Genomic DNA, 19,569 nt, shown 5'->3' with positions numbered 1-19,569 from the left:
TGGCTCAGGGACATGGCACAAATATGCATGGGACAGACAACAAAGCTCCCTCCTCCCCCTGCCTCTACTCAGGCAGATAGGCAATGCCTTGATTCAACGGAGTAATCATGTGTCAAATTACTCGTGTATAAAACTGGAAGCATGAATCTGTTAATCAATGTCAATCAATTTGTCAATCAATATGTATGAATATACGCATTATACATAGACTTGGAAGGATTCGATTTTTATCAATAAATGTTGATTTTCACCACACAAAATACTTCCATCAATAATAACTGAAATTGACAAATAGGCAAAGTAAGAAAAAGGATGTTTACCAACTTATCAGAGTTTAATTTAAAGATATTTACTTTGTCAACATCACGTCAAAATATGCAATTTGAGTTTTAACGGCTATAAAGCTTTAACGTTTTTTATCTCAATGTCTGCTGTCATTAAATAATTAGTGTCTGAACCCCCAATGGTCTGATGCTCCATAATTTCCCGCAACTGTGAAAATTTAAATATATGAAAACAGAAAAAATACTTTAAAATAAACATTGATAATATCTGTCAAAATTCTAAAAAATAAAAATTGAATTATGCCACATCTAATTATACAGCATGCACCTGATTATGAATTTTGACTCCCAGCTTTTTTCAGCTGGACCTAGCATCAGTATGTCATTATTACAACTATGCACCTTCATATTTGGTCTTGCCTCCAAGAAAAACAACACAAATACCCCATTCCCCGTACTTGGATTATTGAGCGACCAGCTTCTGTTCAACATCAGCAGGCCCCTTTGTAAATTAAGCCTTGTGGAATTCTATCCTGTTTGTTTAGTAAGTATGCTTTTAGCATGCTCTTTTCTGGGTCTCTACAGGTATGTCTATACTGCAATTAAAAACCTGTGGCTGACTTGGGCTTGTGGATCTCAGGTTAAGGGGCTGTTTAACTGCGGTGTAGACATTTGGGCTCTGACTGAAAGGTTATTGAAATTATATTGAATTCTAAAGCAGTTGCCAATCCTGAAATGAGCTCTGTCAGAGATTAATTCCAAATCACACTTCAAGGGTACGTAAGCTTTCTTAGACAACAGAAAGATGGAAAGCCAAGAGAAGCAAGTTGTGTTTGCCAAAGGAAGGAGTTATAGAAGTCTGGAGAGGAGGTGGCTGGACAAAACTGGCTCTATTTCACAGATAGGGGGACAGACAGAGAAAAGTGAAGTGAATTACATGACACCACAGGCAGGAGTCAGTGTAGGAGCTTGGATTAAAACTCCGGGGTTGGCATCTCCTAGTCCCGTGGTTGAACACTAGACTCTTCTGCAATCTGTATATCTCTGGAAATCAGACACTTTTTATATATAGTTCTCTAGGAGCTGCATTCACCCACTAACCAAATCTTCATGCTGTCACACATACAGAAACAGTGAGTCCTTTTGCTGCATCTTACCTGCAAAGTCTAATCCTGATTTAAACAATGAAATCGGAGTGGCCATTGCACATACAGATCTGAGGTCTTCAACCACCTCTATTGAATAGTGTGGAGGATATGGTCACATACTTCTCTCTAGGCTTTGGCTGGAGAGCTAAAGCACCAAATTACCAGTAAATTCCAAATCAGCTTTCCAGACAGAGGGTAATATGAGGCAGCGAATGCACCTGATTACCCAGACCAGATTTGATGCTGTTACAGGCCCCTGACAGAATGCTTTGTCAGGTGCTCCCTTTTCTGGATCTAAAAGAAGGGACATCTTTTCTCATAAAGGCCAGCTAAGAGGGTATGGTTGTGTATATCCATTCCACGCAGAAAGCGATTCAGTCAGAAAATGATCACGAAGAGCTCAGTTTCATGAAAAGTTGAGGGCAGCATTGAGTAGGGCAGAAAACACTCAGGAGAGGGCAAAGCAGCATTACTGGCAAGTAAAAGGGGATGGAGGAATGGAAGGAGCACAACAAAATTAGCTCGGCTGGGAGAAACTGAATGGACACTTGGGGAATACTGGACTTTGTATACCCTGGAGAAGCCTAAAGGAATTTAAGGGCAAATCAGGTTCTCTCAATGATGATCTATGCTGTGAAGTGATATGATGTGTGCCGTACTACAAGTCCTGTGAAAATGTCTTCCCATTACACCTGCCCCTTTCTTCTCTGCTAACTTCTGTAGGGTGTCTGCACTACTCTATACTGCATTTGTGGGAATGCTTGCATTCATCCTTCAAGGATGATATGCCACTATGCACCTCCTTCTGATCTGGGAACGGAGGAAGATGGTTCACATGAAGGTCTCGTCTGCATTATCTAACAGTAATGCAAACTGGGGTAGGGTTGAAGAGGAGAAGTAGAGGGCACTCAAGTGGTCAGATGCATGGTTCGTATGCTACTCTGGAGACAGTTCAATTATACCAGGTTCCCAATTACCTTCTAGAGCATCTAGCATAAATAATAATAATAGTAATAAAGTGTAAGTAAAGCTGCAAAGAATTTTTGCTGTCTTGGGCACAAGATGTCTTATGTTTTAAATAAAAACGGCATGCTCAGGACACTGACTATAGTGTTCACAAGGCTATTTGTTCAGTTTATTACCAACACAAGCAGAAAAACACTCCAACTGGTTAAAGAGTTATGTTAGTTTGCTTATCATTTCATCCAGCGTTCTGAATATGTGCTCACCGAATACCTCGATGACCACTGGAGCCAATGCATTTTGGTACAGAAGTTCTGAAGAAGAAGAATAGACAGAACTGCATTTTGGTGAAGGGTAAAATTCTCCATCTTCAGAGTTGTTGTGAGAAACTAAGCACGTTCCACAATTAACAGCAATCAAATTGATCTAGAGTCATGGCAGTCAATTCAAAGCAGCAGTAAAGGGGCTTATTTAACACAGAAGACTTTTTTAAAAAAAAATCTTTGATAAATGCATCTTATGCTTCCAAAAGAAAAATTAATGCCCAGAATCAGTGAGACAAAGACACATGGAATCCCATGGCTGGGTAGAAGTTCTGCAGTCCAGAGATCATCCACTGGGGGAGCTCATTTGGCTTTGTAACACAGGATCATTATAATGTGTTATCTGGAAGGTTACTTACTGGAACTCCCACAAATTTTCCTGAGTTGAACCATCTGAAAGTACCAAAGCTAAGAGATACATTTTACTATTTCAATGTATGTTTGGTTTGGTTTTTTTAAAATATGGATGTGTGAATCAGAAAGAACACAACAAGAATCACCTAAACGTTGCTCCAACCTCAAACTGATCCAAACCTTCCTGTGCATGCATCTCTTTTGTGTGGAAGCACTAAAATGCTGTGATAATGGTTGTCACTGAATGTCACTGAAACAATTATGACCAGCCTGAACAAGAAATGATCATGAATCTTGCAAGAAAGACGTTCTTGTAGCATTTCTAGCTTGATTTTGAGACCAAAGAGGTTTGGAGGAATTCAGATAAGCAATGTGTACCAGCAGCCCGTGAATACTTGCCCATCATAACCTTGCACTTTTTGCTAGTACTTCTGCATGTCAGGTCCTTATTACAATTTAAGCTTTGGATGCTGTTTTTTTCTGGCTGCATTCCATTTCCTGGTAAGTGACATACAGCACTGAAGCTGGTGACACTGGGAGTGTGGGAAATCAGTGGCAGAGACCATCATAAAAGCACTCATCCTGATTTAATATGTGTAAAAAATTGTTAAAGAACTTTAAACACTGACATTGTTATTATGGATGTTTACCCAGTATTAAAGCAGGATGGAAAACACCCACACACTTCCTACAGTTCTTACACTGGACGCTGCCAGTAAAACATCCCTCAACTGCACCTCATGCTTATAGAATACTGTATCAAGGGACTCCGAGGTCAAGGCCCTAATTTCGGAGACCCTCCTGTCCAAGGTAATGGCCACCAGGAAGGCTACCTTCCATGAAAGCATGAGCCGAGGGCATGAAGCCATGGGTTCAAAGGGGGGCCCCGTGAGTCTTGAGAGGACAAGGTTGAGATCCCAGGAAGACACTGGGTCACGGACCTGCAGATACAGCCTCTCCACCCCCTTGAGTAACCTGACCGACATGGGATGGGAGAACAGAGATCTCCTCTCTAGCGGTTGATGGAAGGCCGAAATGGCCGCCAAGTGAACCTTCAACGAGGTCAGTGCCAGACCCTGGCGCCTTAGCTGGAGCAGGTACTCCAGGATCACCTGCAGAGACGAGAGGCTGGGCGGAATGCCCCGGGACTCGGCTGAAGAGGTAAACCATCTCCACTTAGCCCGATACATGACCTGTGTAGAAGGTTTCCTGCTGCCCAGCAGAACTTGTTGGATCTGCACCAAGCAGGCTCTCTCTCCCTCCGTCAGCCACAGAGCCTCCAGGCCGTGAAGTGCAGGGAGTCCAGGTCTGGGTGCAACAGGCGACCATGGTCCTGGGATAGAAGGTCGTGCTGCCTAGGGAGCTCCATAGGCGAGGTGATCGAGAGGTCCAGCAGCACGCTGAACCAGTGCTGTCTTGGCCAGGCCAGAGTGATGAGTATGACATCCGCCCTGTCCCTCTTTATTTCCAGTAGGACCTTGGGCACGAGTGGAATGGGCGGGAATGTGTACATGAGGGTCCCTGCCCAGTCGGTGAGGAACGCGTCGGAAATTGACCTGGTTTCGTGAGCCCGGAGCGAGCAGAACCTCAGGCACTTTGCGTTCCAGGCCGATGCGAATAGGTCCAGTTGGGGAACACCCCACTTTTGGAGGATCGTAGTCACTACCTCCGGGTGCCGCGACCAGTTGTGGCGGGGTAGAAAGACCTGCTGAGGCGATCCGCCTCATCGTTCCTCACTCTCGGGAGGTGAGAGGCAGTCAAGTGGAAGTCATGCCTCATGGCAAAGTCCCACAGACAGATAGCTTCCTTGCAGAGAGCTCAGGAGTGCGCCCCTCCCTGCCTGTTTATATAAAACATGGCTGCAGGGTTGTCCGTCAGCACCTGCACCACTCTGCCTGTCAGGAATCAGAGGAACACCCTGCACGCTAGGCGAATAGCCCTCAACTCCTTCATGCTGACGTGCAGGAGCCTGTCCTCCCCCGACCACAGCCCCTGAGTGCTCAGGTTGGCACTGATGTGGGCTCCCCATCCCACATCCAAGGCGTCGGAGATTAGGGTGACCGACGGGACCAGTTCCCTGAACGGAACGCCCTTCAACACTGCCCTGGGAGATCTCCACCAGTCTCAGGAGGCTAGGACGGGCGGGGGGAACTGTGACCACCCAATTCAGTGGGTATCTGCTTGGCACGTACATTGAGGCCAACCACTACGTGCAGGCCACCACATGGCCTAAGAGCTCTAGGCAGTGCCTGGCTGTTGTCGTGAGGCATCAGTCTCCATCATCTCCAAGCTACATTATCGCCTCGAAATGTGGCTGAGGCAGGAAGGCTGTGGCCTGGGAAGCGTCCAGGGTGACCCCAATGGGTCCTATGCATTGCACTGGGGTTAGTGTAGACTTCTGCTGGTTTATGTGCCGTCCCAGCCTGCTTCACGTGGAGCAAGTGAGGGTCATGCTCCCCTGCACTTGGAACCTGGACTGCTTATAGTGAACATCCTTGGAGCCAAAGATAGGCCAAAGGGCAGGGCTGTGAATTGGTAGTGGGAACCAGCCCCTGTGAAGCAGAGGAAGCGCCTGTGGCTGGGGAGGACGGACCCATGAAAGTATGCATACTGGAGGTCGAGGGCGGCATACCAGTCTCCTGGATCCTGGGAAGGGATTATGGAAGCTAGGGAGACCATGCAAAATCTGAGCCGTTTGACATATTTGTTTAGACGATGCAGGTCTAGAATGGGTCTCAGACCCCCTTTTGCCTTGGGAATGAGGAAGTACCTTCAATAGAACCCTTTCCCCCTTCTGCCTTGAGGAACCATAACCATCGCGCCTGTGTTGAGGAGGGTGTCCACCTCCTGCAAGAGGAGTTGCTTGTGAGAGGGGTCCCTGAAGAGGGATGGAGGTGGGGGGTTGTTGGGTGGGGGCAGAGGTAAACTGTATGGTCTAGCCCCTAGAGACTATCCCGAGGACCCAATGATCCGACGTAATCTTTGCCCATTCAGGATAGAATAACCTGTTCGGGACAGGGCGGGTCAGGTCCAGAAGAGCAGTAGGGGCGTCACCCTTGGGCGCACCATCAAAACTGTCTCCTACAATTGCCCGACCCTCTGGGGGCCCCTGCTGGGGGGCTGAGGACAAGCTGGGGGGCTGATTTTGTCTTCTAAACCCCCTCTTCTGTCCCTATTTCTGTAGGGTTGAGAGGGCCTAGGCGGAGGCCTGGTTGCTGCTGCGACTGGGGCCGTGACTGCCTCCTGGAAGCCTGGGGCGTGTACAGGCCCAGGGAGCGAAGCGTGGCCCTGGAGTCCTTCAGACCGTGCAGCTTCGCATCGGTCTGATTGGAGAAGAGGGCCGACCCATCAAAGGGGAAGTCCTGGATTGATTGCTGCACCTCCTGGAACAGGCCTGAGGGTTGCAGCCATGATCACCTCCTCAAGGAAATGGCAGAGGCTATGGCCCTACCCGCCGAGTCAGCAGCGTCACTGGACGTTTGGAGCGCTGCCCTAGCTACCGTGATTCCTTCATCCAGGATGGTGGTGAAGTCTGCGGCCTAGTCCTGGGGCAGGCCCTCAGCAAACCACTTGAGGAAGTCCCACAAACTAAAATTATATCTCCCCAGGAGGGCCTGATGGTTGGCAATCCTGAACTGCAGGGCTGCTGTGGAATAAATTTTTCTCCCAAACAAATCCACAACTTTTTGTTGTCTTTGTTCTTGGGAATGGAACCAGGCTGACCTTGCCTGTCCCGCTGGTTGGCTGCGTCCACCACCAGGGTTCCCGGGGCCACATGAGTGAACAGATACTTGAACCCTTCGGCTGGACATAATACTTTTTCTCAGCCACCTTTGACATAGGGGTGACCGAGGAAGGGGTTTGCCAAAGGGCCTTAACAATTTTGAGGACCCTATTGTGGACTGGTAGGGCCACTCCTGCTGGGGCAGGTGCCGCCAGCACATTGAAGAGGGTATCGACGGCCTCCACTAACTCCTTGACCTCCAGCCCCAAGTTAGAGGCCACCCTCTTGAGCAGCTCCTGTTGTGCCCTGAAACCCTCCAGTGATGCCATGTGGACCTGGGAGACTGCCTCATCCCGGGAGTAGGAAGAGGACTGCTGAGGCACATCCTGTGGGTGCTCCCCTGCCTGCCGAAGGGATGCACCCGTAGAGGGGCCCTCCATAGGGTCCAACTCCTCATCTGAGGAGCGGTGTCTATGGGCCTTCTCCTATGCAGGGGGGCACGGACTGCTCCTCTGCTGACAGGGTGGATTGGGGCCCTGGTCCTATCTGGATGCCCCCATCTGGGGCTAAACCGGGGCTGATGGTGCCACCTGCTGTGACGCCTTGTGGGGGCGTCGGCTGTCCTGATGACTGTCCCCCCTGCGGGACCCCGAGCCACAAGACCAGCGGTGCTGTGGCTGTCCTCGGTCTTGGGTGTCGTGCCATACCAGGGACCGTCTTCTTGATGCCTCCGACATGGAGGATGATGAGGACCGCCTCCGTTGCCGCGAGCGGCCGATGGACAGAGGCACGCTCCGAAGAGCTCTCGGTACCGAGGACTTGCGGCGCCGCTCACTCCTTGGTAATCGAGACCAGTGCCACTCCAAGCTCCACGGTTCCGCATCGAGTACTGCACAGTGTGGGGTCATCGAATGGCGACCGGGTTTTGTGCCGCCTCAGTGCGGGTGAGCTCCTTGATGCCGGGCTCTCTGATGGCAACCGGGTTCTGCGCCACCTCGGTGCAGGCGAGCTCCTCAGTGCCGGGGATTGGGAACTGGAGCTGTCCAGGCGCTGCCTGGCAGACCTCGACCGGTGCCCCCCTCCTGGCATGCGCTGCCTCCGGTGCCAGGGATCGACGTTGGCGCCAAGAGGGAGACTCCACGTCCTGTGCCGGTGCAGGTTGGCTCGATGATGCCGACCTGGAGCGACTGCTGGGGGAGCGTCCTCACTCTACCCCAGGTGGCCATCTGGTGGGAGATCTTCCTCCCCGTACCGGGGATCTCCACCACCCTTTGGGGGGACCCAACGCCGGCTTGCCCAGGGACACCAGCCCCTTCTCCCTCGGCGGAGGGGGGGCAGAGGCGTAGGCAGGCCAACAAGGCTCTTGCCGCCTGAAAAACCTCCAGTGTTGATGGCATTGGCAGGGGCACTCTCCCACTCCCAGGAGTCAGGGGAGGCTCCCTGCTTGGAGATGCAGGCACCAGAGAAGACACGATGGGCCATAGCCGGTGCATCTCTGCCTCGACCCTGCCTGTACCGATGGTGCAGGGGAGTGTCTGCGCTCCGCGCGTTGTCTCAGCTTCTTCGGCACCAGGGATGCGGCTCAGTGCCGAGTCGAGCCAGGTGCCTGTGCTGCACTCTGCGCCGAGGTGACGCTCGGTGCTAGGTGGAACGGGATGGCTCAGACGCTGGATGGAGCGCTGCCTCCATAAGCAAGGCTTTTAACCTGATCTCTCTGTCCTTCTGTCCGCAGTTTAAAAGTCCTGCATATCTTACACTTGTCTTTCCTGCTCTCCCCCCAGGCACTTAAGGTACCGATCGTGGGGGCAGTTTAAATCAGGCGACTGGGGCATGGCCCAGCCATTGTAAGTCCCTCAGGAACTTCTTATCTAACTACACTACTTAACAGCTACTTAAAACTAACTGAAGTACTTTGAATAACAAAGAGTTCAAAGAAGGGGAATAGTACTTGCAGAAAGCAAGTTCTAGTTCCAGCAACCATCACAGGCGGAAAGAAGGAACTGAGGGGCCGTAGGGTCGGCAATGCCTCATATACCGCGGCATGCGCGCAGGGCTCCAGGGGGGCACCAGAGCCGACCCTACAGGGTCTGCTAAGGGGAAAAAAGTTCCAGGAACCCATGCACGGTGGTGTGCACTCACCTATGTTGGAATGGACATGAGCAATCACTCGAAGGAGAAGACGCTTTTACCAGGAAATCAATATAAATAGAATTAGTTACTAGGATATGCTAGTAAACCAGTAACAAGGGATGGAGTATAAATACAAGACTTGGACTTAAAATGATTGTCTAAGAAAGTAAGGCAGCAACATTAATACTAGATTTATCTTGGTATGTTTTAACAGCAACCTATATAAATAAAATAAGTCTTAATCAACGGAAGAGAAACAGCCACAGCTGGTGATTAATCCCGTTATGACATAAATAGGAGCTGTGACATAGCTTTCTGCAATTAAATGTGACATACTGGAATCAGATTGTTTTTCAAACTTTTAGTACTTTACCCTTTAATTAAGTTTCATGTGGGAAAGTTGGGTCTCGATCCTGTGAGGTGCTGAGGTTATTCTCCTTAATTTCAGTGGGGCTGTCAGTGCAAGTGTTCAGTGGAACAGGTGCTATAGCATCATACAGAGAGACTGGCAATTTCTTGGGTAAATAGGCACCACACCATTTAGAGCTTTACCCATTAAAACCTAGCTCCTTAAACTGCAGCCAGTGCAGATCACGGAGCACAAGTGTTACGTGCTCCTTGGGGGAAACCCTATCAAATATAGGCAGGCCATGGAATTGTGCACTAGATGAGGTTTCTGAATGGTGCTCAGGTGTAGCTAACATTAGGGTAATGCAATTCTGAGCTGGTAAATACGTGGATAACCATGACAAGGCCTTCCTCCAAAAGAATAGGTCACAACATGTCAGACAAGCACAGATGGAAAGCATTAAGGGTGTAGGTATTTTATTATACAGAAAACCTCTGCAACTGACTCTCATTTAGTCAACTGTGTGTCTTCTCATCGTGTTCTCACGTAGCACAGCTACACCCGAGACTTCCTATCAGGAACTCAGCAATACTTTTATGGCATTTTTGATGACGCACTAACTACACTGGGTCATGCTACAGCAGAGAGAAGTATTAGTGGCATTGCATGGCCGTCTGTCACAATCAAAGTGCGAAATCGAAGAAATGTCACACCTTTTGGGATATAGCTGTCTTGCAATGCCATCAAGTTAGCATTGGCTTCATAGCATGGAGAGGCTTGATGCAAGCAGTGCATTTTAATGGGGAGATATCTCGCGTCTCACTCACCACTTTAGGCTTGAATGGTGGCTGAATCTCTCTGTTCTCCAGTTTCTCCCAGTCGATTCTCCTGAAGAATGCATGCTCCCTGACATCTCGCTCCCCCTCAGACCCACAGCCAAGCCGTTTTGCAGGGTGTTTTGTCATTAACTATAAACCAATAAAACATCAAATGATTAAAGTGACTTTTGGAATGAAAGAGCAACAGACTGTCCACAGGTGGAGTTGTTATTGTTCCTCATGTCAAGATTTAGCTCGGCAATAAAAGCTTTATGAAAAGCTGTATTTTATTTGTAAGTGCTAATTTCTTTATTTCAAAGCTAGAGAGTGCCTGGAGGCACTGACATTACCGGTTGCACTTTAAACCCTACTTTCTTCTTTTATCACACATGGTGTAGGTGGGCACAATGGAATTACATCTACATTCATCATGTCTGAATTTGGCCCTTATTATTACAACCTAATTTGTACGGCTCCAGAACAGGCTCTACTGTGCTTCAACAATCCATGAAACTTGATAAATTCCATGACACTGAAACATATAAAGTAGCAGTCCCTATAATTTTCTGGGTGTGTCCTGGACATCCCATTACAGAGTCTGTCATTTTTTGGCAGTCTCCTGACTGTAACTAATCTGTGCTTCTCTTTCATCCTTAACGCCAACTCGATCAATATCAAATACCAGTTGCACAGAGAAAGCACGCTCACAAGAAAGGAGCAATAATCAAAAAATCAAGAGAGCTGGGGGCATAATTGCAGCTGTGTATGGCTGTTGTGGAACATTTGCAACAATATCTTCGCATACTTGGGAATGCCATTAGAGCAGTTTGGCTATAAAACACATTCCAGTGTTAGCAGACAAGGGTCACAGATGCAAACTCCAAGCTGTAGACTGATCCTGCAGTCCAGATGAATCACTCTAGTGAAAGGTTTAAGGCACTCAGAGAACTCAGGGCTTTGGTTGCATAGCTTCACATCACAGGTGAGAACTCTTCAATGTCTATTCAGATGAAACTTTTAAAAACTATGCTGCATTTTATTTATTATTTAAGACAGGATGGCTGGAAAAGAGATATCAGGGCAGATTAGAACCAAATTTTTAGTAGCATTAATAACAACCCTTCTCCACACACACAATGATTTCAATGAACATTATTTTAAAAATTAAAATGTAGACAACACAAACACACATTTCCCTTAGTGCTTACAACCCAAACATAGTGGCACTTGCATTAATACAGGAGAACCGGAAAATCAATGTAAGAAACGGTGAAACTATCTAATCCATTTCTCTTGGCCTGGCCGAGAGAAACACCAAACATAAACATGGAAATTAAACAGTGAAAAGAAAAAGCAGCTTTTAAAATTCTTTCAATTTTATAATGTAAAATTTCTCAACGATTTTAGCTTTAAAGAGAAAAAAATGGAGTCAGTTAAAGTTCTGCACATGCAGTTCCAAAAGGCACTCCGCACTAGGGAAACAGATGTCAAATTCACTGAACATTTAAATACAGTAAAATGTTTATCCTGGTGAAGCAGTGATAAACATTTAAAATTCACATTTTGGAAGAGCTGCAGAACTGAGGTGCTCCAGGGAACCACACAGAGTCAGGAAAAAGTCCAAGCAAACTTTTCTTAGGCCTTGTCTACACAAGTGCTTATGACAGCAAAACTTTTGTCACTCGGGCGCAAAAAAACCACACCCCTGAGCGACATAAGTTTTACTGGCATAAGCACTTGTGTAGACAGGGAGAGAGCATCTCCCGCTGACATAGCTACTGCCACTCATCTAGGTGGTTTTATTATGTTGACGGGCAAGCTCTCTCCCGTCGACATAACATGACTACACAAGTGCTCTTACAGCGGCACCGCAATACAGCTGTGCTACTGTACGTTCTAAGCTTAGACTAGCCCGTAACTAATTCTCTGCACATCAATGCTCTCCCCAAAACACCCATTAAAATAGACTATAAACTGAGATGGACTTACACTACAAAGCTTGGACCTAGATCAGAATTTCCTCACCACTCACTGGTGTTTAGGCTGGAGGTTTTAGTTCAGGCTCATTTCTATCTATATTCTAAAATGACTCCTGTTAATCCATTGTTATTTCTAGTGCTGTTGTAGCTGTGTTGGTCCCAGGATATTAGAGAGAAGGTGGGTGAAGGTAATATCTTTTACTGAACCAACTTCCGGTGGTGAAAGAGACAAGCTTTGGAGCTGCACAGCTCTGTATCAGCTGGTCCAGTAAATGGGTCCAGTTGGTCCCACCAACCTTGTCCCTCCTGTTAATCCCTTCAGTTCTTCCTATCTGTTCAAACATACAAGGCCCAATGCTGCAGAGTGCATCCTGCAAATTGCTGTGCACCGTCAGCTCCCATTTGGCATCAGTTAGAACTGAGACAGGTTGGCACCTTGCATGACCAGGCTCACAACGCAGACAATTTAAGAGGTGGGAAAGGCTCACTCAACCACCCTGTTTGTAACTTCTGCTTTATATTTGGCTGCAACTAATTCTGAAATCTTTTCCTACCATAAAATAAATATGCACTGCAGAAACAGTTGAAATTCTTGCAGGCCTGACCTTTGGCAGAGGCCAGGTGATGATGCAAGTTATCATCCACATTATCAGGAGATAGCCTCAGTGGGCTGGACAGGGTTTGTATTTGGAAAAGCCCAGTGGTATAAGCCAGTCGAACTCCACACACTCTGATTATTTAACATGCTCTGTTGAAAAAGGACCTCATGATACAACAGCAACTTGCTTACCCCTTTGCAGATAGAAACAGCTTCTTTGGACAGTGATTTAGGATAGGAAACATTATGCTCCATTATGGACTGGAAGAGTTCATCTTCATCCTCCCCATCAAATGGAGGCTATTCAAGGAACATAAAGGAGGTAAAATTATTTGGTGTTAATTTTAATTCCCTATTAATGCTATTTATTTAAAGCAGATAAATTATTGAGTTTTACATTTTCAATGTACTTTACATTTCTGCCCCCAGCACAGGATCTGCAGACAATTCTGGTTACCTCGGGGATTGTTTATCTTTAATTAGATCTTTTAATGTTATCTTGCTCTAGCCAACCTGAAACAATCTAAGTGGTAAATGTTTTGGGCCATTTCTTTCAACGACTTTGATCTAAGGTGTCATGCAATTCCAATAATGCTCCAATTTGGTTTACACGTAAATAATGTTTCTGTGAGGGGAAGACAGTGTCACAAGCATGGGCTATTTGTGTTTAAATATGGTGTGAAGATGAAGAAAACCAGCACAAGGTCCCTGGGTATTGCTGAAGTCCCACATAAGCTTTGAACTAAGAGTTTAAGTGGGACTTAAGTGTTGCATAGGCCTTCTAGTGGCCCTCTGTACAGGGTGAATATCACCCTGAAAGAACACTCCAAAAAAGAAAGCACAACTAAGTTATAATGTACACAAAAACAAGAACTTGTGCAAACAGATAAATGTCTACAAATTGCTGGGCCTAATCTTATATTTTTCAAGATATTTTCAAAGCAGCTATCATAATGAACACAAATATTGATGCATTTATCTGCAAACAAATCCCCATCATCCAAGCAGCTCTGGAAGTTACTTAGCACTTATTGTAAGTGCAGAAAATGCTAATAAGATAATACTTCTATAAATGACTTAAGACTTAGGCTATGTCTAGACTGACGGTGGCAAATTCGTCGCTGTCAGATCGGTTTATCTGGATCGATTGAGCCGAAGTGGAGACCCGCTCGCTCAACTGACCCGGAAATCGACGCTATTAATCCACCTCCACCAGGTGGAGTAATGCTGCGTTGACAGGAGAGCATTTCCCGTTGGCGCAGCAAACTGAAGACACTGTGGTAAGTAGGAGTTAGGAAGTTGATGGGAGATACGCAAGCTACTCTACGCATATCTTCCGTCGACTGCTGCTGAATTTGGCAGCAAGTGTAGACATAGTCTATGTAAATACATGAGCATATCAGACTTCCTCAAGAACAAGGAACAACAACCTGGGATCTCCCAACATTATCAGACACAGCTGGATCCTACATTCCAAATCCTTCAAATTATTTCTGAATAGTATCTAATTTTAGTGGGTTTTTATATGTAAACCTAAAATTGTAGATAAACCCACAGAACTCATCTACAGACCATCAGATGTTTCAGTACTGTTAAACATCTTAAGGTTCTCATACACCTTTTTTCTGTCATAAAATACACCGGTGTTGAGGTAACAGAACAATTTGCAAATAATTGGAGATGACCAGAGAGCACAGAGACAGTGATCGTCATAAGAATTTGAAAGGAAAAAGAATACAGGAACAGCAGACAGTGTTCAGTTGTTACACAAGAAGTCAAAAAACCTACTGGGACTTAGCATGGGAAGGAATAACAGAAGCAGTCTACACACTGTATATATAGGAAATTCAGTGGTAGCTCCAGCTCACTACCCCAGGAGAGTCACTTGCATAATTTTTCCCCACATCAAGAGAATAACAGAGCTCTTTAGAGTTGGTTTGTTACCTTCAACTAAACTTTGCAGTACAGGACTTGCTTTTCCAGTTGTGTGATTTGGTGACTGGAATCCCATTATATGTGTAGAGAAAGGTCTCTGTAATTAACTGTGGTTTGAGCAGCAAGCCCTGTGCTTTGCCCCAGTGCACACAGTTCAAAAATACTGTCATGATTCTGTGATTTAACCTCCATGACAAGTATCTAAAAACTTTGCTATTATGTTTCCAGTAGCAGTTTCACGGTAGCACAATTCTTCCTCTGTTTATTGTAACGTTCCTCTCATTAGATTTTGGAGCACAGCAGCAACAGAATTCTTACCTGACCAGCTAGCATCTCGTATAACAGCACGCCATAGGCCCACCAATCTACTGATTTTCCATAGGGCTGATAAGCAATAATCTGTGTAATAATGAAAATAAAAAATATCTCTGTTAAATAAGGTCAGTGGCGAATCAAATAAATGACTTATGAAGACAAATACATTTCACTTAAAATGCAGAGAGAACCCAGTCATATCATCCTTATTCAGCCCACTGGGATTTATGCACATTCCAGCACAGGAACTAGATCCTTGTGTTATAATTGTAGGGACAGATTTACAAAGGTATTTAGGCACCTAAAGATGCAAATCGGCACCTACAGGGATTTACCAAAGCACCTAAAGCAGGTTAAATGCCTGATTCTCGTTAAAGCCAGTGGGAGTTAAGTGCCATTGAAAATCCCACTAGGTGCCTATTTGCTTCTTTAGGCACTTCAACACCTTTGTAAATCTTGCCCTTCGAAGATTCAGGAGGTGCTTTTGAAAATAACGAAACAGGTAGAGTAATGCCACGCAGGCGACCAGAATGATTTCACCAAGCCATTTATGCTAAAGCAGCAAATCATCATTCACACTTCATTCAGAGGGTACCAGCGTTCAATTTCATTATACAGTGTTGAGTGAAATACAGCGTTCAATTTCACTACTTTGTAATAGTTACATTTTGTTCCACTCTAAAAACGGAAAAACCCTGAAAATACGGGCAAGACCCTGACCATCTCAGCTTTGTTTCACCACACTATACAATTTTCATGCTTAGTCTGAAATCAGGGAACCATTAAACCAACAAGAAAGACGTTTCTGCTGTTCACAGTAATGGCAATTTCAAATATTTTGCACCCACAGGGTTCAATTCAGGCCTCAGACACAAGTGCATATTGAGTGCTGACATTATGGAAGTCTGATGGATGTACAAACCCAACACACACAACATTTTCTAAGATTGAAAGCTCCTTCAAAGGGCAGTGCTAACTTATTTTACAGGTGCATTTGAGCACACAGTAGGTTACAGTTCTCAGGTCTAAATGCCATCCCAGTGTAACATCATTTCTTTGTATCTTTACTATTATTGATTTCTAATAATTCTGAAGAGGATGACCCGTTCCATTTTTTTCCAGTGTAGGGAATGTTCTGAAACATTCTTGGATATTTCTCCTAGAATACAAGTTTCCTATTTAGTTTGGGGGTAAGTCTGGCTGATCCTGAAACCATAATTCCTGTATTTCAGTGGAATAATCAGAGAATGAAATATTGTCCTTTCACTATTAAATATTCCTTAATTTACTCTCCTGTTCCTGTTACCATGTGTTTTTCATTCTATGTGAAACAAATTGCTAAGACTAATACAGATCAAATACTCTAGGTTTTCAGCAGTCTGGAAAAGGAATCAACCTGGCAGTCTGTAAGGAAAACATTTAATGATTAATTCAACAAAACAGGACTACTTAGCCACTACACAAAGACTACAGTCTATCTAAAAAGTGTCTTCACCAGGCTAATAACAAGACATGATCTGGAAGTTAGCAGTCTCTCTCTCAGCAAAGAAAGAATTCAAAATAAATTACTCTCTGAAATACATTACTCATGAGTTAATAGCTGAAACGAGTAGCTAAGAATAGCTAAATTACATTTGTACCTTAACTTTACGGTAGAAAACTAATTTTTAGAATACCATATATATATTTTTTACTCCGTGGTAGCTGCTATTAATATCAACTTCTAATTAAACTAACAATCTAGAAAAAATGGAGAAGAATTTTAAAGAGATCTTTTTAAATTGGGGGGAAACGTAAATTATTTTATTTAAATTAGAATTACGTCTAGTGATTGGAGCAGGGGACTGGGAATCAGATTCTATTCCCTCACTTTGTGTAATCTACCACGTCATTTGTATTTTCTGTACTTTCCTCCTTCTCTATAGCCAGGCATAATAAAGTTACTGCCGGCATAGCAATTTGAGATACCTAGAAGAAAGGGGCTAAAGAAATGCAGACTTAATTTTACAATTATCACATATATTGGGCCTTATAACTTATACTTGAGACCACCTACTTCCTGTTACAGTGGTTGACAAACTTGATTACTCTCAACGTATTTTCCACTCACCAGTAAATTCCCAGGGGGTTCTATTTAAAATCAATGTTGCTACTTCAAAGAACAAACACTTTCAAAATTTCAACCAGAAAAAAAATAACTGGCCTTTATATATAAAACATGTTAAAAAATACCTCACTGTACTGGAAAAATCCCAACCCTATAAGAATGTTTTTACCCACAAAGTAACAACTGTATTTTTAAAAAGTTGTTAAAATGTAAGAGCAGAATATTTTTTACAATTAGAACATTTCCCTGCCAGGGGCCTAATACAGAGATACTTTGTAAACTGCTATTTACAGAGAATGGAAAAATATCAGATCCATTCCATGGAGAGGGGGCAAAACCCTTCAAACATGTCTACCCAATGGGTTCTCAGCCTAAGGGTCACAAATAGGTTCAGGAAAGTCACAATAAACTTCCATTGCTCTATGGCCAGATGGGGTGGGATGGGAAAGAACGGAACTTTTTTGCTCTTTTATCATGGGGTCGTGGTATGGAAAAGGTCAAGAAACACTTGTTTGCTGATGCTGACTGTTTATTTACCCTGGGCAACAAGTAGCTAATAGTGTTCTCATCCTTGAATGTGATCTCCCAAAAACCAATCTAACTTTAGAACAAAAAAGTCTCAAACAGAGTCAGACACAATCAATGTGAAATATCATAGTCCTTCATTACTCTAAACTGTTTTCGCACTGGTCATATCAGTGGAGCAGGAATACCAATTAGACATTGCATGTCAGTAAATTTGTGCTTCAGACACTGAAGAAACTGTCCAGTATCTCCACACTTCTGGAATGCTGAAAGGATTAATAAGATGTAGGTAGGATCAAAGGGTGGGATTTAGAAAGGCAACTAAAGAAGACAAATCCCTTGAAAGGGACTTAGTTGCTTTTTGAAAATCCCACTTAAAGTGTTTATTAAATTCTCTCTCATTGAACCGTGATGTGGTATCTCAATTGGTTTCATCCTGAGAAATATGGTTTCACTCTTAATATTAGAGCTCTCTTCTTGAATATGTGGAATTTTCTAGTATCCATCACAGCTCAGATCCACCAGGAAAATTCACCAGGCACAGTGAAAACAAAAGTGTGATGATGTTTTTTCCTCAAGTTGGGGAAATAAACCGATGCGATGCCATAACAATGTAGAACGGTTGAATGATACATTTGTTGCACCTTCTGGGATCCTCAAAAGATTAAAAACAAAACAAAAAACCCATAAACCCTAACTAACTAGACCCCAGGTGAATCACTCACTAAATTATAATATGGCTATACAGATTTGGTAAAACTGAATTGCAAGAGAGCAATCCGCCATGTTAATTTGCTCACCTGGCCCATCACACACAGAGCAACTGGCAGCCTGGTTCACACACAACAAATGAGAGCTATTCAAAGCATTAGTTGGGAATGTAATAGGAAAAAAATCTGGACTTTAGAGGAGGACAGTAATTTGGTGGGGGCAGAGGAGGACTACAGTTATTTTGGTTCAGATTGTGCTAGATACGGAGGGAAAGTTATCAGGTTTATTGGCATTACAGTCGTATAAACACCGAACTGTCAAGACTCACTTCAAGGGAAATATTTGTTTTATTTTGTTTTTTTTAAACATCACTAGCTACTAAATGTGGCAGGAGTCACTTCCTCCCTGAGTAATGATGCAGCCCCAGTAGAAAGTGGTAATTCTTCACAAAGGATAAAACAGAAATTTGGCAAGCTCTGACCCCATGCTCAGAGACGGAGGCTAATCTGTTGAATCCAACAGTAGCCAAATCTCGTCAATCTGTTTCCTCACCAAGATGTGGCTGGTGGAGTTTGGAGAGAGTGAAAAGAAGCAGATTCAAAACACCTTCTCAATGGGGGGAGTGTGTGTGTGTGGAGGGGAGACAGGTTCCTACCCATTGTTTCCCCCACCCCCTTTTATTGTAACTCTGATAGTGTTGTGAGCCTAATTTATTTGTAAATCTAATAGGATTTTATAAAAAGTTCAGAGCATAGACAGAACTCATTATTATGTGCGTGTGGTGGGCCCCAATTAGTAATTGTCTCCATTGTCCTGGGCACTGTGCACACACACAATAAAAGGACAGAGCCTTATCCTTAACAGATAGGATTCTAAAGGTAAGCATATTTGTTTCCTCTAAAGGACTGAAACACTTCATCACCAGATCTAATCTGGTCAGTGTGACTCGACTGCTGTAAATGGCACAGGGTCAGAACTGAAATGCTACTATTTTGTGCATGAGCTAGTTTCCTGCTTCACTGCAGACTCACGAACACTTAACATTAATTAGTTCAGTATTTCAAATAACTCCCTCCTTCACTACACTCTTAATCCACTGTCACATTCAGTCTCAGGATTGGCTGCTTTTCAGTGGTCGGGTAAAAAGTACAATATCAATTCAAATGATCCAGTAAAATTATTACCAGTGCTATAATAATAAATTCAGCTGATAAAATATTTAACCACCTGCTATAATCCTGGCAGGTACAAGTTATTTTTTTACGTTAAAAAACACATTGTTTTGGGTTCTCTCAGAATCAGCATC

General features: G+C 44.4%; 1 protein-coding gene across 2 annotated transcripts in view; it reads right to left on the bottom strand.

Moving 5' to 3' along the window:
* Positions 1 to 19,569, bottom strand: part of PRKCA (protein kinase C alpha) — a 266,528-nt gene that overhangs the window by 8,857 nt on the left and 238,102 nt on the right. The window contains exons 14-17 of one of the 2 annotated variants that reach the window (XM_067547329.1): positions 14,924 to 15,004; positions 12,863 to 12,970; positions 10,103 to 10,243; positions 2,551 to 2,709 (exon numbers count right to left, since the gene is read on the bottom strand). In XM_067547329.1, the coding sequence (XP_067403430.1) occupies positions 2,629 to 2,709; positions 10,103 to 10,243; positions 12,863 to 12,970; positions 14,924 to 15,004 (411 nt within the window). In that variant the 3' untranslated portion in view covers positions 2,551 to 2,628. Of the gene's footprint in view, positions 1 to 2,550; positions 2,710 to 10,102; positions 10,244 to 12,862; positions 12,971 to 14,923; positions 15,005 to 19,569 lie in introns of those variants that run through there. The other variant, XM_067547328.1, reaches the window with a different exon arrangement.

This window comes from Emydura macquarii, unplaced genomic scaffold, assembly GCF_026122565.2.
Source record: "Emydura macquarii macquarii isolate MOO-44397 ecotype Brisbane River unplaced genomic scaffold, CSIRO-AGI_Emac_v2 contig_1230, whole genome shotgun sequence".
Taxonomy (NCBI): Eukaryota; Metazoa; Chordata; order Testudines; family Chelidae; genus Emydura; species Emydura macquarii.
Note: the sequence above shows the minus strand (reverse complement) of the source record. Positions and strands in the feature narration are given on the sequence as shown.